The following is a 24,802-nucleotide window of genomic DNA, read 5'->3' as shown; positions in this document are numbered from 1 at the left end:
TTAACACCGGTCAAAATGAATATGATGGATAAAACTGCGTCATCATTATGTTGGAGTTGTAAAAAAGAGAAGGGGACGTATTTACATATGTGGTGGCTATGTGAAAAAAGAAAGAAAGAATGGAAAGTAATATTTAGGGAAATAACTGAAATAATGGGATTGAATATTCCAATGTCCCCAATAACAGCCTTATTGAATTTGAGTAAAGATCAATTGGTGAATGAAAATAAGGATTTAATAATAATAATAATTACGGCTGCAAGGATAATTATGGCAAGGAATTGGAGAAATGAAAATCAATTTAACCTTGAGGAATGGTATAGAGAATTGTGGGACATGACTATTAATGATAAACTGACATGTGATATGAAAATAAGCAGGGGCCAAATGAAAAATAATGACTTTAAAAAAATATGGAACGTATTTTTAGAACATGTATTTCGGAGAGGGAGGGGTATACACCGAGTGAAGAAACATTGAAATTTTGGAATGAAAATGGATGGAAAGAAGTGTAATGCTAGTCCTGAGGGTGATGGGTGCACTGTTTTGTTTTGTAATTTATAGTCTCGTAATTTATAGTTTTTTTTGTAGTAGTAGGTATTTTGTATTTTTCGTATTTTTTTGTATTTTTGTACTTTTTAATTAAAATAAAATTTAAAAAAAAGAGAGAATCATAAGGCATCGCTACAAAATTCTGGTTTTTGTTGTAGCCAGATGTGCACACTGTGTTGTTCTGGTCAGACTTCTTTTCTCTCATTAGACTAAGATTTGGTTTAAACGATAGAACTAATGCTGTAACATAATTATCCCTACTAGCAATTGGCTGCTGGCAGCTGGTAGACTTAATCTAACTCATTGGAGAACTATGTGCAAGATTTACAAGGGAAAATTTATTTCTTGCTTGGAATGCTGTAACATTCCAAGCAAGAAATAAATTTTCCCTTGTAAATCTTGCACATAGTTCTCCAATGAGTTAGATTAAGTCTACCAGCTGCCAGCAGCCAATTGCTAGTAGGGATAATTATGCCTTTCAAGGCACTCTTAGTTCTCTGTAATATGTAATACTTCCCTTAAGTGCCAATCTCTTCTTCCTCTTAATGTTTCTTCTTAATGACATCACAAACCGTCTCTCCTCAGTTCTTCCCACTTGTCTGTTCTGGCAGCTAGAGCACCACTATTCTTGTAAACGAAGTAAGAGGATCAAGGCCAAGGAAGTTTGGCTTGCTAGAAAATGATCAGTATTTATAACTTTATTTACATACAGAAAATAGCAGAGAGAACAATACCTAACTGATTAAAAATCATTTCCATAGCAAGTCAGTTTAGTTGCCAAAAGCCTTTTAGAATCAAAAAGGTACTTGCCTGTCAGCAAAATAACAAGAATGACCCAGGCTGAACTTTCCTTTCTTGGGAGGGCCACAGAGATATCTCTTTCTCATGACTACACCAAACAAGCCAGGGGATTGAGTGACGAGTCTTCTGAAGACTTTATATCTAGGCAGGCTCATGTGGAATAATAGGACTCCCCCTCCCCCAATACCCACATTCTATGAGAAAAACCTTTGGAGGAAACTGCTGGATTTCTCTTATTGGGGACAGTTTCCTTTTTAAATGCTGCTGGTTGTTTTATTAGCTGGTGGCTGCTTCTGCCAGCTTTCCCCCCTTTCCTCCTGATTGCCATTTTGTGTATCTTTATTACTGTGATGATTACTGTGTTCATTTTGGGTTGATTCCAGACTAGAACATGCTTAGATAGATGCATTGAAATCAAGTCTTGATCATAGCCATTATGTTTTTGAATGACGAAAATCAGTGGGTTCCAACCTTTTTGACACCAGGGACCAGTTTAGTTGGAGACGATTCTCCCAAGGACTGGGGGAGGTGGCATGTATCCGTGTGTACATGTGTCTGTGTGTGCATGTGTGGGGTTCTTGCGTGCATGTGGGAGGCATGTGTGTGTCCATGGGGTGTGTGTGTGTCCATGTGGGTGGTTGGGTGTGTGCGTGCACATGGGGGGGGGGTCGGGAGTGCACGCACAATTCTTCAGCCCTCAAAAATCTGTCTTGGCAGCCTGGTCCTTCCAAGGCCATGGACCGGTCCCGGTCCGTGGCCTGAGGGTTGATGACCCCTGACGTAAATAAAGCTAATAGTTTTTAAATAAAAGCAATAAATCCTGGTACATATTTGTTAGGGTAACTATGTTGTAAAACGTGATGACAAGTAAAGTTATCATCTGAAGCAGATATTAGAGAATTCCTTTTTTCCCCCCACTCCAGGTTGGTGAAGGGGAGAAATTAGTGCGTGCTCTTTTTGCAGTAGCCAGAGAACTTCAGCCTTCTATCATTTTTATAGGTAAATTTCTATATTTGCCAAATAGAGATTCATGCACTTTTATAAGAAATTCTTTATGTGATTAGAGAAAAGTGATTCTTGGTTCATCTTCTATCTTATTTGATTAATTATAATTTCTTAAAAGTATGTTATAATTTATTTTGTACATGTTGTGTTCTATACTGTGTGTTGGAAAGTACTTTGACAATCTGTACTGAAAAGTGAGGTATTAGATATCAAACTGATAAACAATCCAGTAGATGAGTCAGATATATGGTTTATGAATACCACAGACTTTTAGAAAGAAAAGCCAGTAAATTCTAGATCAGGTCAAACCTGAACTCTCTAGAATAACTAAACCAAGACAGGTCTTTTCCCATGGTCTGTTCCAAGACTCCCTAGAAAAGATAGTAGTGCAAAGAAATGAAAGGAATTGGAAAAGAGGGAGCCTGGAAGTGACATGGATTGTCTCATGGCTTTTAGTTTGCAAAGAGTTGACCAGGGCTCTTAATAACAGGATGTTTTGGGGGTCATAAATTCATAGGCATAAAATAGCTAAAATCCTATTGTACAGTACACAAATGACTTTTTTTGCAAACCAATTGCTGTAAGCTAAGAAATCTCCATAGACATTGTCTGTTTCATACTGAGTTGTGTGACTCAGCATGCGACAGATAAGGTCTGCAGATGGTAATATGTATCTAAAAGTTAACACTGTTTGCGTAACTGCCCAACAAGATTTCAGCCAATGATAAATAAATAAAATAAATGTGCTCGCTCATCAAAATATTTATAGAAATAAAAATAACTACAAAAATATATAGCTGCACTAAAAATAATACAAATTATTTAGCTACCTTTTTTAGGATCACAAATTTTATGTTGACATTTTTTTTAGATGAAGTGGATAGCCTATTGTGTGAAAGAAGAGAAGGTGAACATGATGCAAGTAGACGTTTAAAAACAGAATTCTTAATAGAGTTTGATGGTGTAAGTATTAAATGTACTATAATATTACAATGATGGATGCTAGCAGCAGTTATTTAGCATCTGAAATTTATTAGCAGATCTTATGCCTTCTAACTCCTTCATGGATTGCTGCCTTGTTGTGGCGAAGGGGCTTGAGTAATTCAGAGAAGCTATGGGCTATGCCATGCAGGAACACCCAAGACGGAAAGGTCATAGTGAACAGTTCTGACTAAACGTGATCCACCTGGAGCAGGAGTTGTCAAGCCACTCCAGTATCTTTGCCAAGAAAACCCCATGAACAGAAACAAAATGCTAAAAGATATGATGCTGGAAGATGCTAATGAAGCGGTTGGGCCAAAGCCAAAAAGACGCACAGCTGCAGATGCTCCTGGAAGTGAAAGGAAAGTCCGATGGTGCAAAGGAAAATAGTGCATAGGAACCTGGAATGTAAGATCTATGAACCTTGATAAGTTTGATGTGGTCAAACAGGAGATGGCAAGAATAAACATTGACATCCTGGGCATCAGTGAACTAAAATGGACAGGAATGGGCAAATTCAATTCAGATGACTATTATATCTACTACTGTGGGCAAGAATCCTGTAGAAGAAATGGAGTAGCCCTCATAGTCAACAAAAGAGTGGGAAAAGCTGTACTGGGATGCAATCTCAAAAATGATAGAATGATTTCAATAAGAATCCAAGGCAGACCTTTCAACATCACAGTAATCAAAGTTTATGCACCAACCACCAATGCTGAAGTCGCTGAAACTGACCAATTCTATGAAGACTTATAACACCTTCTAGAACTGACACCAAAAAAAAATGTTCTTCTCATTACAGGGGATTGTAATGCTAAAGTAGGGAGTCAAGAGATAAAAGGAACAACAGGTAAGTTTGGCTTTGGAGTTCAAAATGAAGCAGGGCAAATGCTAATAGAGTTTTGTCAAGAGAACAAATTGGTCATCACAAACACTCTTTTCCAACAACACAAGAGGTAATTCTACACATGGACATCCCCAGATGGGCAACACCGAAATCAGATTGATTATATTCTTTGCAGCCAAAGATGGAGAAGCTCTATACAGTCAGCAAAAACAAGACCTGATTGTGGCTCCGTTCATCAGCTTCTCATAGCAAAATTCAAGCTTAAACTGAAGAAAGTAGGAAAAACCACTGGGCTAGTCAGGTATAATCTAAACCAAATCCCTTATGAATACTCAGTGGAAGTGAAGAACGGATTTAAGGAACTCGATTTGGTGGACAGAGTGCCTGAAGAACTATGATGGAGGCCTGTAACATTGTACAGGAGGCAGCAACAAAAACCATCCCAAAGGAAAGGAAATGCAAGAAAGCAAAGTGTCTGTCCAGTGAGGCCTTAGAAATAGCAGAGAAGAGAAGGGAAACAAAATGCAAGGGAGATAGGGAAAGTTACAGAAAATTGAATGCAGACTTCCAAAGAATAGCAAGGAGAGACAAGAGGGCCTTCTTAAATGAACAGTGCAAAGAAATAGAGGAAAATAGTAGAAAGGGAAAAACCAGAGATCTGTTCAAGAAAATTGGAGATATTAAAAATGGAAACAATAAAGGACAAAAATGGTAGGGACCTAACAGAAGCAGAAGACATCAAGAAGAGGTGACAAGAATACACAGAGGAACTATACCAGAAAGATCTTGATGTTCCGGACAACCCAGATAGTGTGGTTGCTGACCTTGATCCAGACATCCTGTAGAGTGAAGTCAAGTGGGCCTTAGAAAGCATGGCTAACAACAAGGCCAGTGGAGGTATGGCATTCCAATTGAACTGTTTAAAATCTTAAAAGATGATGTTGTTAAAGTGCTACATTCAATATGCTAGTAGGTTTGGAAAACTCAACAGTGGCCAGAGGACTGGAAAAGATCAGTCTACATTCCAATCTTCAGTTTCTGAAAATCACTGCCAGGTGATTTTGCCACCTTATTAAGAGATTAATCATAATGCCATATATTAAGAGATTCTCGCATGAAAAAAATCAGGAAGCCTGAGGAAAGGTTGATTAAGAATCATAATGTTTTAATTTCTGAAAAACCACGACAGTTGATTATGTCATTAGCTTTACTATATGCAAGTTCTCCTACTGGATTTCAGCCAGTGTGTATTTTAAACTAGATGTTCTCAACTAGTGGTGGGTCCCAGAATTAATCTAGGTGGACACAAGATTTTCATAAAAAGTACTAAGTTTTCTATCTCTTATAATCCCAATGTCTGCCTGTTATATGTCATTTCCTACTAATCCTGCCTATCATGAATTACCCATTTGTGACCCTTCTGGCATGCTAGTAGTAAATTTTGCCATTCACTGTTCCTACTACTCCTCTGTTCTTCCTTTTTACTAATTAAATGATAAATATAATAATAGAAAAATATTAATGAAATAAAAAATGCCTGTAAAAATGTTAATGTCGCTATGGGAAAAAGTGGCTGTTTTGTTTTTAATCATGGTGCGACTCAAGTTCTTTAGCAAAGTGATAGGTAACACTTAAGATAACAAAGGTCAAAAGCAACTTTTATAAACTGTAGAGCCTACTTTCTTTTGTTACTGAATCCTTATTAAAATAAAGAGTAGCAAACACAACAGTTCACCTTTTCTAGAAAAAATATTAGTCGTTGCTGCTTCTGTTTTGCTGAACTCCAGCTGTTCTTCACGTGGGAGTATGACCTGTAGCATGAAACAGCATACTTTGAATGGAGTTACTCTCATTCTTGCACTACAAAAGCAATATAGTATTGAAGTAATTATAGAAATGCAATTATGGAAGCAGTGTTCAGCAAGCAGCAGCAACAGTGGTATTTTAAGCTTTTTGGGATATAACATCACAGCATTTTCCAATTTTTGTCTTTAAATTTTGGTTTATTGAAAAATTAGGTGCAGTCTTCAGGAGAAGATCGAATACTTGTAATGGGAGCAACTAACAGGCCACAGGAACTAGATGATGCTGTTCTCAGGTATTTTAAACTTTAATTAGCTACTCATATGCAATTTGTTATGTAAATTTTCTAGATTTGCATTCAGGTTTTTTTAAACAAAGTAACTTGAAAAAAACTACATGTGGCGGGTTCCGGTGTTTTATTGGGGGGGGCAGTTAGGTGAGTATCCTCGTTTTAGCTGACAGCTCACAATACCTGGTATTGGTAGGATATGATAAATATATCTGAATGGTTCCAAACTTCCTACCTGTTTTAAAAAGGAATGTAGGTGTGTTTGGTTAGAACTTGATGGCTTTTGTTAAAAAACTAGGAAAATATTTGCACAATAAATGTATAATCAGATAGAGGAATTGCTAAAAAATACTTCATAATTGGGTGGAATACTTTCAGTAGGAATATACCGTGTTTCCCTGAAAATAAGACAGGGTTTTATATTAATTTTTGCTCAAAAAAACGCATTAGGGCTTATTTTCAGGGGATTTTTTTTTTTTCCGTGTACAACAATCTACATTTTTTTCAAATACAGTCATGTAATCTTCTGGTTGCTGCACAATGGTGGAGGGTGGGGTTTCACTTAACTGGGGCTTATATTTGGGTTAGGGCTTATATTACGAGCATCCTGAAAAATAGTACTAGGGCTTATTTTCAGGTTAGGTCTTATTTTCGAGGAAACAGGGTAATGATGTATTTCTTTGTTTTGCTATTGAAAACAAATTAGTTGCATTGAAAAGATAAAAGACATAGGCTGTAATCCTGTTGAGGTGCAGGAGCAGCCAGTCAGTCATATGGTTCATGGCACAGTTGTGCAATTGATCATGCAGTTCATGATCATAAGTTCACAGCTGTACAGTTGTTACAGTTTCACAATTGATTGCCTGGCTCATGTTGGAACTGTTTCATGATATCCACTAACTACTTCTGCAGACATACTACTTTTGCCCTGTGGTGTTTTTTTCTACCACTTCTGCATCTGCTCATTATGTATGTGGAGCTGTGCAGCAGGATTTCAGCCACTGAGCTGGAATCAAATATGCCTTTTATGCACTGGAAGCTTTTGTTAACAGGAGGATGGGAGATGGCTTTTGCTAAATTTTTTCCATACTGTTTCAGATTGTCTCCCTAGTCTTCTGGAACACATTTTGAGTGTGTGTGTTGATTGGGGAGGGGAGGGGCAGAACCCTTCTTCGTTTTCTTTGTTAGTAGATGTAAGGAGTGCCATTTTAATGAGTAGAATTCTCTTCATAGGATTTTAGGGTCCAACTCCTGGTGATAAGGAAAAGCTAGGTTTGGATAGACTCTCAGAATTTATAGTTCCAATAGTTAAATATTGCTAGTGGGAACTATACCATTTCATTTGCTGCTGTCCTTCAGACACGAAGAATATTTTAGGGTGATTCAGCACACTTTATATTGCAACTAAGATGGTACGGAAAGGCAGTGAAATGGGGTGGAAAGTTCTACACTGGGAGCTGCTGTGGGCAGAAAACAAACTTGGGAAGGATTGGAGCTTGGGAAAACAATTGGAGCTATATACCATAGTTTTCTGTGTATAAGATGATACTTTTGTCTAAAATCTTTAGACTAAAATTTGAGGGTCGTCTTATACACGGAAGTAAGTTGAGGAGAGAATAAAATGGCCCATACCTTGCCTCTGCAAACAAACTGCCTCCAATCACAAGACTTAGCTTCCTACAGTCAGGAGACTTAGCTTCCTCCAATCACAAACCTTATGTAACTGATGTCAGCTGATGCTGAATAAACCAATTGAAACACACTTTGTTGGAGGTGGAGCATGTAGGCAGTGCTCAGATGCAACAGGGACTCTTAATGTCTGAGCCCAGAGGCTGAATACTCAAAGCTAAGATTCTTAATTTTGGGTTAGAAAAGTGAGGGGGTGTCTTATACATGAGGGTGTTAGACATGGAAAAAACACGGTAATAAAAAGGACTGGAGAAGCTGCAGGTCAGTCTTGTTTCACTGAACTTCCTGCTTAGGCATATTTATTTTGTATGTATATGTCCTGATGTTTGGCTCTAGAGATGTGATATATTAAATTTGCTAAAAGAGCTTTCTGCAAATGGCAAGCTGAACAAACTTTTCTTTATTTTTAAAAAGCAAAAGTTGTATTAGCTTCACTGAAAAGAACTGTAAATTCATAGTTTTCGTAAGCATCAGTTTTTAATAAGATTTTTATACCATTTTATAATTTTGTAGCTGATGTATTTTATCTAAAATATGTGCTGTATGTGATAGTTTAAAAATATTCTTAAACACACAGTGGCCAAAATTCTGTTGCTTACCATATCACAATAGAAAAGACCCATTTTATAATCTGTGAAACTTACAGAGGAATTATATCACCAAATCCCTATTGATTCAATTATGCTAAACAACATGATTTTAGCCAGCATGTCTGTATTATCTGTCTGTCTGTCTGTCTTTCTGTCTATCTATCTATCTAATTAATTAATTAATTAATTAATTAATTATAGAATTAATTAATTAATTAATTAATTTGTACTCCGCCTATCTGGTCCACTGGACTATTCTTGCTGTCTTTAGAAATCTCTGATTACACCTGCTGTTTTGTTCTTACCCAAGTGTGGTTTGATGTTTGTTAAACTTTGATGTGGTAGGAGAAAGATAGGTTTTATCATGTTCTACTCTCTGAACTACACATCTGTATCCATATCTATGTTTTTCAGGCGATTTACCAAACGTGTCTATGTTTCTTTACCAAATGAAGAGGTATGTAACTTGTAACAATGTTTTCACATAAGGTAATGCCTTTCCGCTAGTGCATTGGGGTTGCATATTAGAGATAATGAACTACAGTGGTGCCCCACATAGCAAGGTTAATCCTTCCGGATTAACCATCGCTATGGGGAAACATCGCTATACGGAACAGAAAACGCCATAGAAACGCATTAAACGTAGTTTAATGCGTTCCTGTGGCTCTAAAACTCACCGTTGTGCGAAGTTTCCCCATAGCGCCGCCATTCTCGCGCCCTCGGTAAGCGAGGGCAGGGCGTGAAAACAATGCGGGCGGCCATTTTGGGTGTTCCGCCGGCCATTTTGGAACTGCCGAACAGCTGATTCCCCGACATCGCAATGTGAAGATCGGTAAGCGAAAGGCTTACCAATCGTCACAATGCGAGTTTTGCCCATTGGAACCATCGGTATGCGATCGCATTAGCGATCCAAAAAAGGATCGCTATGCGAATTCGTCATTAAATGGTGCGCTCGTTATGCGAGGCACCACTGTATAGACTGAAATTGCTCACATAATTTTTACAAATATGGATCCTCAATGTACAATCTCCTCTTGTCCCCCAAAAACCTGCTCTGGGGGGCTGGGAAACTATGGTTTTCAGGCATTCAGGGGCTGCCGTGGGAAATAAAGAGAAGCATGATCCTTCATGATGGCTTTGCAGTGCCAAAACTGTGCTGGATGTAAGCTTTTTATTCAAGTATATTTTATGTAATACTGCTACTTTGTGCACTCACAAACAGTTGAACATTGTGTTTTACAGACACGACTACTTTTGCTAAAGAATCTTTTAAGTAAGCAAGGAAATCCATTAACCCAAAAAGAGTTGGCACAGCTGGCTAGGTGAGTAACTTTCTGTCTTATTGCTAACACTAACTCTGTTGCTCATCAGAAGGAATTCTAAAAGCAGTTGCTCTTCAGTCCGTCACATACGGATTCACTTCCTATCCTTTGATATAAACATCAGTAACTGATGTCCCTCCCTCTTTCCCCCCCAGAGTGCATAATACTACTGCATTTTACAGCTGAATATTAATTATTATTACTGTTTAAATTATTTAATATAGAATTGATAAAATTTGAATTAAAAATTCATTGAAAATATTTATAAGATTAGTGGCTTACAAAAATAAAAATGCACCAATAAGACTAAAACATTTGTAAACTTAATTAACTTCCTGTAAGGCAACTACACATTCCTGAAAATAAGTGTGTTTACTTTTGCTTTTTATGAAGAATGACAGAGGGATACTCAGGGAGTGACTTGACAGCATTAGCAAAAGACGCAGCATTGGGCCCTATACGAGGTAAGCATGGTTAGGTATTGAGAAATACAGTACCTTTTACATAAGCTGAGGTGCAAAGAAGTAGTTTAGCTAGACTAAAATGGTTACTATATTTTTCGCTCCATAAGATGCACCAAATTTTTAGAAGAAAACAGGAAAAAATAATCTGTTTTCTTATCCTAAAAATTGGTGAGCCTTATGGAGAGGTCCATCTTACGGAACAAACCCTAGGCCCCTTTGGAGGCTCACCCTGCCCCCCCTGGGGCCAGGAGGAGTGAAATCGCCACCTTCTGGGACTCTTCTGAAGGTCCCTAAGCTTCAAAAGACTCCCAGAAGCTGGTGATTTTGCCAGCACTGGCCCGGTGTGGGGGTAGGGGACCCTTGCAATGCTCTTCCCCCCCCCACGGGACCAGGGGGGATGAAATCGCCAGCTTTAGAGTCTTCGGAAGCTTCTCAAGCCTCAAAAGACTCCCAGAAGCTGGTGATTTCGCCAGCGCTGGCCCCGTGTGGGGGTGGGGGGGAGTGTCGCAAGGGTCCTGGAAGGCTCACTCCGACCCTTGCGACGCTCCCCCCACCCCCACCCCCCACGAGGCCAGGGGGGGTGAAATTGCTAGCTTCTGAGAGTCTTCTGAAGCTTTCCAAGCCTCAAAAGACTCCCAGAAGCTGGCGATTTCGCCAGCACTGGTCTGGTGCGGGGGTGGGGGGAGTGTCGCAAGGGTCCTGGAAGGCTCACTCCGACCCTTGCGACACTCTTCCCCCCCCCCATGGGGCCAGGGGTGTGTGAAATCGCCAGCTTCTGAGAGTCTTCTGAAGCTTCTCAAGCCTCAAAAGACTCCCAGAAGCTGGCGATTTCGCCAGCGCTGGCCCCGTGCCGGGGTGGGGGGAGTGCCGCAAGGGTCCTGGAAGGCTCACTCCGACCCTTGCGACGCTCCCCACCCCCCACGGGGCCAGGGGGGGTGAAATCGCCAGCTTCTGAGAGTCTTTTGAGGCTTCCCAAGCCTCAAAAGACTCCCAGAAGCTGGCAATTTTGCCCGCGCTGGCCCGGCAGGGGATGGGGGGAGTGTCGCAAGGGTCCTGGAAGGCTCACCCGGACCCTTGCGACGCTCCCCCCCCCACAGCACCATCGGGGACGAAATTGCTGCCTTCGCTCCATAAGATGCATAGACTTCCCCCCCACACACATTTTGGGGAGGAAAAAGTGCGTCTTATGGAGCAAAAAATACGGTATGTAGGTTTTTGAAAGCTTTAAACAGCAAATTCAGGCTTCACAATAGCATAGAAGGAGTGGGTTGTTCAAGACAGAAAGTCTAGAGGCGCACAGAATTGGTTGTACACGACTGTGAATCAGAACCTCTTAAGATGGGTCATTTTAATATATCAGTGGGATCTTGAATCTTTCCCTGTTCTGTTTGGTTAAATAAAAGGCCACTTTAAAAAGTACATATTGATACAGTTAAACAGGGATTCTTATGATGCATTTCTCTATGAAAAGAAGTGACATGATATTGATGTGATACAGAATTAGAGGACATCCATCATTATTGCATCAACAGAGCCAAGGACCATAATTTTAGCTATTCCTTGAATTTGTGCAGGCTGATCACATGTCTTCGCTCATATGTATTTACATATAGAAAAAAAAGTTATAAACACCTTAAAAACCTGTAGTTTATCAATCTATTAATAATATGAATGCAGATTTTTGTAGTAGTCTATGAAGTTGGCTATGTGATTTACTTCTAAATTGTTATTACAGATGGGGATATTTGTATTTGTATACGACTATCCCTGACACAGCTGGGCCTAATGAGGGTCTGGCTCCCAGGACCAAACTGTCCACTCACACATCTTGCCTTGGTGCCGGCCCATTCATCCTGCCAGTGGCATCTTGAGCGCCACTCTCTTCCTGCTTGGCTAGCCATTCCAGACAGGGTGGGAGGACAAGTCTCCCCACAAGGCTGCTGAATGGCCAGCTGAGGAGGAAGAGAGCGGCGCTCCAAGCGCTATTGGCAGGATGATCAGTGCCACAGCAAGACGCATGAGTGAGCAGTCTGGTCCTGGGGGCCAGACCCTCGTTAGGTCCAGCTTCATTGGGGATATTTATATTCATATATGAATACGAATATCCCCACCTCTTAATTGATATCATAATTCAGCCTTCCCTAACCTAGTATTCTCTAGACGTGTTCCCCCAATCTGGAGCCCCTCACACCTCTCACAGTCTGTACTAGCGGGCTGGGAGAACTTTTGGAACAAATTTTGAGAGGTAGAGGGCCTGCGTAGGGAAAAGGCCTATTGAGTGAATGGAGGATTGCCCGGGGGATGTTGCATTCACACTGTGCACACATTTCGTGGCATAAATATTTTTCCCCAAGCTTTGATATTGTTCCCCATAAAAGTGAGTGCACAGTACTACTGTGCTAGAAATATGGGATGAAATGCAAATTTTATATACAAAAATCATTTTTCTTGTCTTCTTTAACATGCTCATAGGTAGATTTAGTTTTACTCCAACGTCAGGAGGCAGTGGAAGACAGGTTGGCCTGGCGTGGTCTGGTCCATGGGGTCACAGAGTCGTACGCGACTAAATAACAACAAGATTTTTTTCCCAGTTCAGGCTAGAAAAATAATGGAATTGAGCTCCTGTCATTAAATGTTCATTTAAAAGTTTGACCTTCAAATGTACACTGTGATGCTGAAAATATTAGCATACTTGATTGTATATATATTTCTTTCAAAACTCACTGATCAGGATTTCCTTAATTTACAGAACTAAAACCAGAGCAAGTAAAGAACATGTCTGCTAGTGAGGTATGATGCTTAAGACTCACTTTACCAAACAGAAAACAAACTACTGGCTTTTGCTGTTCTTTTCTTCAAAACGTGTGAACAGTTGAATAGTCTCTTGTTTTAAGACCTCATGTTGAACAGATAAGAGAGAAGGAAGCTGTGTGTTTTTGGTAGCTGTTGCATAGACTAAGTAGATATGCCATTCATTGTAATTTCTGGAGACATCCTGGAAAAAAGCAAAATTATTTAGCTTTTAATACTTGCTGGCCAAAATTGGATTTCATAAATATACTGGTGGAAAAGTTTAACTCAAAGCATTTAATGAATTGAATGCAGACTGCCAAAGAATAGCAAGGAGAGACAATAGGGCCTTCTTAAATGAACAATGTAAAGAAATAGAGGAAAATAATAGAAAAGGAAAAACCAGAGATCTGTTCAGGAAAATTGGAGATATTAAAGGAACATTTTGTGCAAAGATGGACATGATAAAGGACAAATATGGGAAAACATCAAGAAGAGGTGGCAAGAATACACAGAGGAATTATACCAGAAAGATTTGGATATCCCAGACAACTCAGATAATGTGGTTGCTGACCTTGATCCAGGCATCCTGGAGAGTGAAGTCAAGTGGGCCTTAGAAGGCATGGCTAACGACAAGGCAAGTGGAGGTGATGGCATTCTAGTTGAACTATTTAAAATCTTAAAAGATGGCGCTGTTAAGGTGCTACATTCAATATGCCAGTAAGTTTGGAAAACTCAACAGTGGCCAGAGGACTGGAAAAGATCAGTCTACATCCCAATCCCAAAGAAGGGCAGTGCCAAAGAATGCTCCAACTACCATACAATTGCACTCATTTCACACGCTAGCAAGGTTATGTTCAAAATCCTACAAGGTAGGCTTCAGCAGTATGTGGACTGAGAACTCCCACAAGTACAAGCTGGATTTCGAAGGGGCAAAGGAACTAGAGACGAAATTGCTAACATGCACTGGATTTTGGAGAAAGCCAGAGAGTTCCAGAAAAACATCTACTTTTGCTTCATTGACTACGTAAAAGCCTTTGACTGTGTGGACCACAGCAAACTATGTCAAGTTCTTAAAGAAATGGGAGTGCCTGACCACCTTATCTATCTCCTGAGAAACCTATACATGGGACAGGAAGCAACAGTTAGAACTGCATATGGAACAACTGATTGGTTCAAAATTGGGAAAGGAGTACCACAAGGCTATATATTGTGTCCCTGCTTATTTAACTTATATGCAGAATATATCATGCAAAATGCTGGACTGGATGAATCAAAAGCCAGAATTAAGATTGCCGGAAGAAGTATCAACAACCTCATATATACAGTCGATACTACTCTGAAGGCAGAAAGTGAGGAGGAATTAAAGAACCTCTTAATGAGGGTGAAAGAGGAGAGGGCAAAAAATGGTCTGAAGCTCAACATAAAAAAACTAAGATCTTGGCCACCGGTCCCATCACCTCCTGGCAAATAGATGGGGAAGATATGGAGGCAGTGACAGATCTTACCATCTTGGGCTCCATGATCACTGGAGATGGAGACAGCAGCCACGAAATTAAAAGACACCTGCTTCTTGGGAGGAAAGCGATGACAAATCTAGACAGCATTTTAAAAAACAGAAACATCACCTTGCCAACAAAAGTACGCATAGTCAAAGCTATTTTTTTTCCTGTAGTGACGTATGGAAGTGAGAGCTGGACCATAAAGAAAGCTGACCACCGAAGAATTGATGCTTTTGAATTGTGGTGCTGGAGGAGACTCTTGAAAGTCCCCTGGACCGCAAGGTGAACAGACCTATCCATTTTGAAGGAAATCAACCCTGAGTGCTCACTGGAAGGACAGATCCTGAACCTGAAGCTCCAATAGTTTGTCCATCTCGTGAGAAAAGAAGACTCCCTGGAAAAGACCCTGATGTTGGGAAAGTGTGAAGGCAAGAGGAGAAGGGGACAACAGAGGATGAGATGGTTGGACAGTGTCATCGAAGCTACCAACATGAATTTGACCCAACTCTGGGAGGCAGTGGAAGACAAGAGGGCCTGGCATGCTTTGGTCCATGGGGTTACGAAGAGTCGGACATGACTAAATGAGTAAACAACAACAATGAGTTCCTGCCCGACTGCTTTGTTGCATGCCAGTTGGGTGGCTTGGTGTGGAATCAATAATCCAACTAACTGGGGATTCATTAATTAGCAACAGCTAGTGCAAGTTGTGCCATTTCTCTTCCATCCATGCATCTATAGAACAGGAATTTGTCTGCTGTTTAAGTAATTCATCTAATAAAAGAAGTCATTTGGTTTGTGTGCCTAATACACAGAAGGCATGTGATTGAGTTCTTTAGGAGACTGAAGCAGTTCCTCTTTTTTGGCGGGAAATAACTACACAGATCCGTTTGAATGGTTAACAGATTTATTTGTACTAACATTCTATGATTCAACAATGACTTCAACAGGATCAAAACAGGTACAAACCCAAACTGAAGCTTAGGAGAGTTTATTGAGGGGCTGGTCCAAACCGTTCTTTGTCTGTGAGCTTCCTCAGCAGAGCGCTCCTCACTGCACATATTGTGCCCCAACAAAGATGTCTGGCCCAGTCTCCCTTGCACAGCAGCTGATTGAAGGTCGGATCTCATCACTGTCCTCCAGTGACCTTGCCCCCCTCCCAGGGAAAACCACCACTGTCCATTCTGGAGTTTCTCTTACAGTCACCCTCTTTTCTTTTTGATCCAAATTGGCTAATAATCCTCCTAACATTTAAGTTGGGAAAGTCTTCTAATAACTTGCGCCTTCTTCCATATCTAAGCTCTTCCTCTTTTCCCCTTCTTTCATCTTTCTTTATCCCAGTCCGCAGTATACTGAAAACTCACCCTCTCTTCTGATCTTTTGTGTCCTCCTCCCACACTGGTAGAGTTAACTCCTCCTCCTCTTTCCCTTTTCCTTCCTCTACTAAACAGACTTCTTTTACTTCTTTCTCTTTCAATTCCTTCACTTCAGTTTCTTTTACAACCAATCCTTCCTTTTCCTTTCTCTCTCCCTCTTTCTTCAACTTATTTGAGGGGACAGGTCACTCATCTTTCTCTTTCCTATTTCTCTTTCACAAGGCAACAATACAATTAAAATGTAAGAGCAAAAAGCAACAGTAGCAGAGTAGTTAAGTTGCTGTACTGCAGTCAAAACTGCTTATGACACAGGTAGCTGGCCCAAGGTTGACTCAGCCTTCTGGCCTTTTGAGGTTGGTGAAATGAGTACCCAGCTCATGGGGGGGGGGTGTAGTCTGCATAATTAACTTGTGAACCACTCAGAGAGTGCTTTGAGTGCTATGGGGCGGTATATAAGGATACTTTATAACATGCTGAAACATTTCAACAATTAAAATACTTTTTTGCGGATTGTGTTATGTCAGCTGAGGACATAGAACATAAATGTAGAATAAGCATTGTCATTAATCCCTATATAGTGCAAACGTCATAATGAGAGACAGATTAGGATTCATAACTACTTAGTCTGTATGTTCAACACTACAGGCAAAGAATTCAGAAGCTCAAATGTATTTCTGCAAGAAATCAGCTTCTTGAGCAGAATTAAATATTTGTAGTATTCAGAGCATTAGAGTGCTGTTTCAAACACAGGCATGATCGTAAAAGTTAAAGTTGAAATACATTCAGGATAGATAGCTAAGAACACACAAATTTCCTCCCACAGTAAGCCCATAAGACAACATCCTAACATATTCATTAGAATTAGATCATGTTTGGTTCTTTTCAGAGATATAAGAGGCTTCTTGAGAGAGAGATCAGTTGTGTGACCAGTGTTCTTCATTATTTAATTAGTAGAATCTTAGTAGTGAAAAAAGATATGTCAACAGACTGAAATTCTTGCTGGATTTTCATTTTTATGTATTAACACCATGTAATGGAGTAAATAGAATTTCATTTTATTCTATCTTTTGATATTGGAGCAGGCAGAGTATAGACATAGTTAATACAAAAACCTTTCTTTACTTTCAGATGAGGAACATCAGATTATCAGACTTCACCGAATCCTTGAAGAAAATAAAGCGTAGTCTGAGCCCTCAAACCCTGGAAGGTTATATTCGCTGGAACAAGGACTTTGGAGACACTACAGTTTGATATGCAGCTTTGTCACAAGGAGCGGAGAATACTACATACAAGAGACAGACTGCTGTTTGAATGCAGCCAGAGTTTACAAAACTTCCCTGATCTTTAAATATCTGCACTAAAAGACCAGACTGATGTAAGGAGGGCAGGGGAGAATCTATAAAGATGTCAAGCTTCATACCTGGATTTCCACTAAGGGCACTGTAAGGGAGAGCACAATGAGACATGGGGAAAGAATTCTAGCAGTTGAATTATGCTAGGAAGTGTAATTTGTATATGTTGTTGGCCGAAATGTTCTAATAGCATTATCAGATAGGGGAAAAGTTTTTTTAATTTGCTCTTGACATTTAGCTTTGCTTTTTTTAACCATTAACTGTGAGACTGTTTTTAAATTGTTACCTATGTATTGATAATGTGCCAAATAAAAATATTCCATATGCATTGGGAAAGATAACCCTGTTCTGTTTGAAATGTCCACAGAATAAATCAGGAAGTCTGTTACTCTTTGTTGTAATGAAACTCTGCAGTCAGTAGAACTGTTTAGAAATCTGCAGAACGGCAATGGCAGTACAACCAACAGCAACACCAAAGGGCTTTAAATTGGCAGTCTTGTGTCGTTTGTTTCTTGCAGCATTTCTTCAATATATTTACAAGGTTGCTATCTTAGGATAATTGTTCTCACATTATAGATATGTAGATCAAGAAATAAGAGCAAGTGGCATTAACTGTCAACAGAAACTTCAGATTCTCTCTCTGGTGATGATTTTATAATGTGATGTTCTTCAGTTTGTACATACAAAATAGACCTTCTAAAATATAGTGTAACCCTTTCTGCTAGCTCATATTATTTAAGTCTAAAATTGTATTAGGTGGACATGTGAACATGGGGGAACTGTGTTCTTCCTCAGATTTGGAAATCACATTCAGTGCCCCACAGACAGAGGTTTTCCTTCTAACAAATCCACCTGTCTTGCATAAAGGGGCAGTGGAAACATATGAGGGAGGGGGCAGTTCCATTTAATAATCTGAACTATGAAACAACTGATTAAAGCTAAATAACATGCAAATCAATTACTTTTTAATATTAAAAGGATGGGCATGTTTAATCTTTGTTTATTTTGGTGTTTTGTTTGTGTAACAATATTCAGAAACCATGGTTAAAATGCCGTTCAGTAACTATGAGAAAAGAAGGGCTTCCATGTTTATAGTTTAGCAAATGGGGAGAGGATAAAAAAAATCTATGGAAACTTCTGTGAATGTACATTTTTCTCTTTGAACATTTTTTAAAAAATAATGCCCCATAATTCTAGGGGAGGGTTTAATTTGACACAGAACAGTGATGCATCTTTAATTTTGGCAGTTAAAATAGAAAACTAGTGATCTTGAACTAATGAGTGTAGCAATTCTGCAGTCTTTTTAAAGGGCATCATCATTGACCATAAATGTAATACTATCCTAATCACAGTCAAGAAAATACAGTTATAGATAATTCTACAAATTATGATGATTGTCAAAAACTAACATTTGTTAAGTTTAGAAAGAGAGCTTAGAATAGAGGCCTGGAATCTCTTCAAGTGGCCATTAGATGGCTTCATTAGACATTTCAGATACCCTTGTGTCTGAAACTTCAGAATAAATAAATTGTGATTCATTTTGGGGAGCTTCAAAAAATGTGGTTTTCAAACTGGACACCCTTAATCTCTGCATGAAAACTACAATGTGCTTCTCACTGCTCCCAATTTAGGCTAAAATCTGTAATGCCTAAGAAACCTAGATGATTGATCTTCTCAAACACTTCATTAGTCAAAGTTTAAAACCTTTTCAACTTGTTTCTTTTATGAAATAAAGAGCACTTTCCTGTGTCGTGCAGCATCCTGCCTTCACATTAATTGTACAAATGATCGTTTATGGTAGCCTACATGAACATAAAAAGCCTCGCATAAAATTTGAATAGCTGTTAGCTGTTCATAACTTACATTTTCCCTGAGGAAACACCAACATGGTTACGACAGAGATGACTGTAATGTAGCTCTAATAATTGTATTCCATTATGTGATAAGGTGTAAAGTCATCATTTTAGCTCATAGAAAAAGTCTGTTAGACCAAACGTGCCAGATTAGCCATCACTTAATTCCCAAATTAGGCTTATCAAATCATATGGCATTTATATATTGATTTGCCTTCCTGATTCAGTCAAATCTTCTGCTTGCGGGATTAATAAGAAAAATGTTCTAACTTCTGATAGATCAGGTTTTGAAATGTTTGGATAGTCCTATCACTGAGTGGCTACAAAAGCTGAAGTTTGCTTTAGGCTTGCTAATTTGAAGGGACTAAGCACTATTAACTGGGCTTAGACTTGCAGCAAGACCTTCTTTACTTTAGAGGAAAACAGACTTGGCCTTCCGGAAGAAATTGGCCTCTGAAGGCAGTGTCCAAGACATCTGGAGGAAAATTTTCAAGCCATTTGATCTAGTAATAACTGGGATATCTCAGATACTGAATGGGCGCTGTTAGATTAGCTGGATTATATACCTTTGCAGCATATATTGGGAAGACTTCATCCATTTACTTGAACAGAATACAACTCTTTGCGTCCTCATTATCTCCTTTTTTGCTGCTTGTTGTATTTCAAATAATTTCACAAGAATTCTAAAGTATTTGAATGTTGTGTGTATTATTTTTAGAAGAGTGATCAGGCCTTTTGGCAAGACTTTCCAGTTTATTTACACAAGTTAATTGTAATACCAGTTTATCAAAGGATCCTGAAGGAAACACAAATGTTACAAGACAGTGTCATTGAATAATGTTGCCAGCTCACATAGTCTTAATAGTGCTGTACTTTAATGCCATCAGTTTCATTCAAACAGGGTCCCTTCCTTTTCAAGTGTTGTATAGTCAAAGTTGTCGCTGAATGGATAGATAGGCTATTCATGCTTGTAACATAAGATTCTAATAATTCTTCTTTTGGCCCTAAACTTCTGTAATTTCTAGTTGACACTGAGTCTGGCATACAAGTGTTAGTGGGAACTACGTATTGAAAAAAATCTTCGTTCAGGCCAAGGTAGAAGTTGAATGCTTTTATTTATTAAGCAGTATAGACACTGTGAGGGACATGGTGTGCTGAGGGTTAAACCACAGAAACCTCTGTGCTGCAAGGTCAGAAGATCAGCAGTTGTAAGATCGAATCCAACGGGGTGAGCTCCCGTCACTTGTCCCAGCTCCTGCCAACCTAGCAATTCGAAAGCATGCAAACACAAGTAGATAAATAGGTACCACCTCCGTAGGAAGGTAACAGTGTTCCATATCTAGTCGCGCTGGCCACGTGACCATGGAAACTGTCTTCGGACAAATGCTGGCTCTATGGCCTGGAAATGGGGATGAGCACCACGCCCTAGAGTCGGACATGACTGGACTAAATGTCAAGGGGAACCTTTATCTTTTAGACACTGCAATGTCTCTGTGTTAGCATTTTGGACCATTGTTCCTTAGAGTACTGCACCCAGGGCTCTTACAAGGAAATTAACATATTACAAGATGTTCTTTAAAAATGCACTGTTATTATAACAAGCAGAGGTAAGCATTCACTCCTACATGTTAAACTGATCTAGTCCCTGATAATGTTGTTAGGTAGTTTACCTTTCTATCTCTGAGCCGTTTCTTCTAAAGTAATGGGTGGTTAGGAAGGACCTTGGGATACTAACCGTATTTTGAATTCAAAACCAAAAGTGCTGCCAAAACTAGAATATTTTCATGTTTACCATATTTTCAGCTACAGGAAGACTGCATGATAGCATCCATTATGGAAAAATTCTTATTTTCTTTCCACAAACCTCTTTTTTTATTAGACATTGCTCTTAAATATCGAGATCTGAACTTGTATTGCGATAATAAAATGTATAAAAGCATGAAAAAGGTTCTCATTAAAAACTTGAGATACTTGATAAAAAGTTCATTTTTAGTTTTATTGTATTATGTGGTCCACTTCCATGCCTTTCAACTATATTGCCTATTACCTTTTGCTGTTAATATTTCTCATGTGATGCAAGATCATGGATAGTTTCTTGTAGAATTCTTCCATTTGGATTCTTTGAAATGAGACTAAAACTCTTTATTGATGTTAGTTCTAATTTAAGTACAGTGTGCTGAAACCAGTTTTTAAATTTTTATTACGATTTTGTTAGATTCTAAATAAAGTGAAAAAAATTGAAAAAAATTGAATGACTACCGAATATTTCATTTAAATGTTGTAAGCAATTGATGTTTTTGTTAGATGAGGCTGCCTGTGACTCACAATTTTTGTCATGTCAGCAAATACATTCTGCTTCAGACTATACAGTGGTACCTCGCATACTGATGATAATCGCTGCAGCAAAAAACGCTGCAAAGCGATTTTGTCGCTATGCGATTTAAAAAAGCCCATAGGAATGCATTGAAACCCATTCAATGCGTTCCTATGGTCTTCAGACTCACCTTTAAATGAAAATCCTCCCTACGGCGACCATTTTCACTGCTCGGTAAGCGAGGAATCCGTCCCAGAAAACAGCGGGCGGCCATTATTTTACCCGGTGGCCATTTTGGAACCGCCGATCAGCTGTTAAAAAATCATCACTTTGTGATGGGTAAGCGAAACAGGGTACCGATCATCGCAAAGCGATTTTTGCCCATTTAAAACATCACAATGCGATCGCTTTTGCAATCGCACAATCTTCATCGCTATGTGATTTCGTCATTAAACGGGGTGCCCGTTAAGTGAGGCACCACTGTATTCTGTTTTTGTTGTTGGATTTTCCTCCTTCCATCACAAGTTCATATTTTTTTAGTAGCAGAGTATTTATTTTCATTAACCATCTGCCTTGCAGGTAGTACATATAAGTTACTGTGATATAAAACTAACATACTAATATCAAAATGATAATAATAATCAAATATATATACTCTGAAAAAGTAAACTGGTTAAGTCTGCAAAGAATTAGTTTTGATACCATAATTAACTGAATTTTAATTGCTGCTGGTTAAAATTTTGCAGACTGCGCCATCACCTGTTTGTTGTGGTCTGCAAGTAGAGAAGATACATGTGTGGCCCAGCTTGTTATCCAATGAAGAACAAATTGCACAATTATGTAAAAAGAGCAAAACAGTAATACATGTTTCCTTTTACTGTCACTACATGAACATATGCTTCAACTTTATTAATTAATATGATCATTGGTCAGTCATGTTAGACATCCAAGACTGAAGTACAATAACAAAGCATATAATATTTACAACTGAAATAAAGCAGACTTAAATTCAGATTACAATTAAGTGTGAGTTTCTAATCTAATTACTGCAGTGAGTCAGTCATCTGTTCTCTTATTATACAAACCACTGCACAGAACTTTGTGACCTCCACTTGAGGAATCAGAATGGAGAACAAAGATGTAAAATTTATCAGGTCTACCTGGATAATGTTTTAAAATTTGGGAAATAAGTAAACTCTATGAATCCTTATAGTATGCACAAGAGGACATTTTCCAGTTTCCACCATAACAATTTGGCAGGGGCAAAGATATTGGTCATAAGGAATATATGAGTATCTCCCCTCTAGCTGAGTGCAGAGAATTGAATCAGCCTGTGTAAAAGCTCTCTGTGTCTTGCAAGTTTTAAATTACAAAGATAATCTGCTGGGGTGAAGATTTTGCTCCTAGTTACTAAATAATATGAGACCTGTGCTCTATTGAGTGGAGGGCTATGTCCCAGATCTGCTTAACAGCCTCCTTATTTTTCATAAGTTCTAAATGTAACAGGGTTGGAGCAGATAACCCATAGGAAATCAATTTTCCTGCCACTGCTCTTGCCCACCCTGAGGGGTGATTTAAATGGGCATATATGATTCCATAGTGAAACTCTTCTGAAATGACTCTGGAGTAGTGCTGAAAATATGACATTAAGTTGTAGTACATTTAAACATTTACCTTTTAAGTACAGTGGTGCCCCGCATAGCGACGTTAATCCGTTTCAGGATTAACGTCGCTATCCGGATTCGTCGCTATGCGGGGGGGGGAACCCCACAGGAATGCATTAAACTCCATTTAATGCGTTCCTATGGGGGAAAAACTCACCGGTAAGTGAAGATTCCCCCATCCGGCCGCCATTTTCGCTGCCCGGTAAGTGAGGGCAGGGTGCGAAAACGCTGTGGGCAGCCATTTTGCTGATCCGGCGGCCATTTTGGAACCGCTGATCAGCTGTTTTCTAAACATCGCAATGCGAAGATCGGTAAGCGAAACGCTTACCGATCATTGCAATGCGATGTTTAGCCTCTCTCGTGCACACCCCCCCGCCAATGTGTGGGGTTCCACTGAGACCAAAACCAAAGTGGCTGGAAAAATTGCAGCGTGGAGGGAGGTGGAGTCATGTTCATGTGGGTGCATGCCTTAACCTTGCAAACAAACAAGCAAGCAAACACATTAAAGTTTGTTTGCAATTTCTTGGCAGTGTGTACTTTTTCCTGGGCCTCTTGGTTTAAAAGCTTTGCAAAAATAGGCTGCATCTCTCTTCACTCTCTCTGGTCTTCTAGTGTTACAGATCAGCCCTCCTGCCTGTAGCCAGAGCTTGGCTGCCAGAATAATTTTCAGAGGCTCTTACACTGAGGTCACATAACATTTACTGTCACCCTAAACTGGTGTCACTTTGGCTGTTGTACATGCTCCTGAACATTGCTTTTTGTCTGTTCTGTGACCATCCCCTTAATCTCTCCACCCTGATATTTTCCTAGCTTCATGATTTCCAACTCTCTGAAGGCTTCCTACTACCCTTACACCTTAAACTTTCAGAGCTCTGCCCTTGCAACCCCTTAAACCTGGGATTTTGTCCCAAGACAAGCCACCTCCATATCATCCTCCTTCCTCAAATCCTTGTCCAGCACTTTTGTGGCTGAATTCGGCAACAATTTGCTATAAGATAAATGTGCGCAGAGGTTTGTCTGAGCCTGGGTGTATTTGCCTCTTTTTTTGGTTCGCCCAGAGGGAGAAAATGAGTCCACATGGACAACGTTAAGGATGCTTGCACTATTTGAGCTAGTTTCCCACTAAGAAAATACTAAATCTCTTTGCCCTTATCAGGCAATGTTTTTATAGGGGGAAGGAAGGTACATAAGAAGAAGCAATCTAATGAACGTTTTCATTCTCACCAAATCGATGCAGGAAACAACACCTGCCATTCATTCTGCAGGAATTCTTCAGTAGTTATTTTTAAATAACATTTGGGCCATTTCAATGCTTTAGGTAGGGTTTTCGTCCCTGCTGCCAACTGCTATGAAGCTCAGCCATTTCAAAATCGCACTTCCATTAGTTTCTACAGCGTTTCAAATGGCTCCCACTGTTTCCAAGAGACATCCTTATTTATTCTTGCCATTCGTTTTTACTCCAAGTCGTCCTGGACGGACACGCGAACAACTCCTTCTGCTCTGCCCCGGGAGAGACAGACCAGCGAAGGATCGACTCCGCGGGTTCTCCAGGACCGCCCACTTCACAGGATAGAAACGCCCCTCCTCTTGCCTCGCTCACCAATGGCACAT

At 39.5% G+C, this 24,802-nt stretch overlaps 1 protein-coding gene across 4 annotated transcripts in view; it reads left to right on the top strand.

Annotated features, from left to right (window-relative positions):
* SPAST (spastin) overlaps nucleotides 1-21,460 on the top strand; it is a 49,143-nt gene extending 27,683 nt beyond the window's left edge. For all 4 annotated transcript variants that reach the window (XM_072992752.2, XM_072992740.2, XM_072992736.2 and 1 more), the window contains 8 exons: nucleotides 2,277-2,352; nucleotides 3,230-3,321; nucleotides 6,205-6,284; nucleotides 8,972-9,014; nucleotides 9,800-9,879; nucleotides 10,273-10,343; nucleotides 13,093-13,133; nucleotides 17,137-21,460. In XM_072992752.2, the coding sequence (XP_072848853.2) occupies nucleotides 2,277-2,352; nucleotides 3,230-3,321; nucleotides 6,205-6,284; nucleotides 8,972-9,014; nucleotides 9,800-9,879; nucleotides 10,273-10,343; nucleotides 13,093-13,133; nucleotides 17,137-17,259 (606 nt within the window). In that variant the 3' untranslated portion in view covers nucleotides 17,260-21,460. The remainder of the gene's footprint in view (nucleotides 1-2,276; nucleotides 2,353-3,229; nucleotides 3,322-6,204; nucleotides 6,285-8,971; nucleotides 9,015-9,799; nucleotides 9,880-10,272; nucleotides 10,344-13,092; nucleotides 13,134-17,136) is intronic.
* The last annotated feature ends 3,342 nt before the right edge of the window (nucleotides 21,461-24,802 follow it).

Source organism: Pogona vitticeps, chromosome 1 (genome assembly GCF_051106095.1).
Source record: "Pogona vitticeps strain Pit_001003342236 chromosome 1, PviZW2.1, whole genome shotgun sequence".
In the NCBI taxonomy this organism is placed as follows: Eukaryota; Metazoa; Chordata; class Lepidosauria; order Squamata; family Agamidae; genus Pogona; species Pogona vitticeps.
The sequence above is the reverse complement of the archived record's forward strand: the minus strand, read 5'-3'. Positions and strand labels throughout refer to the sequence as shown.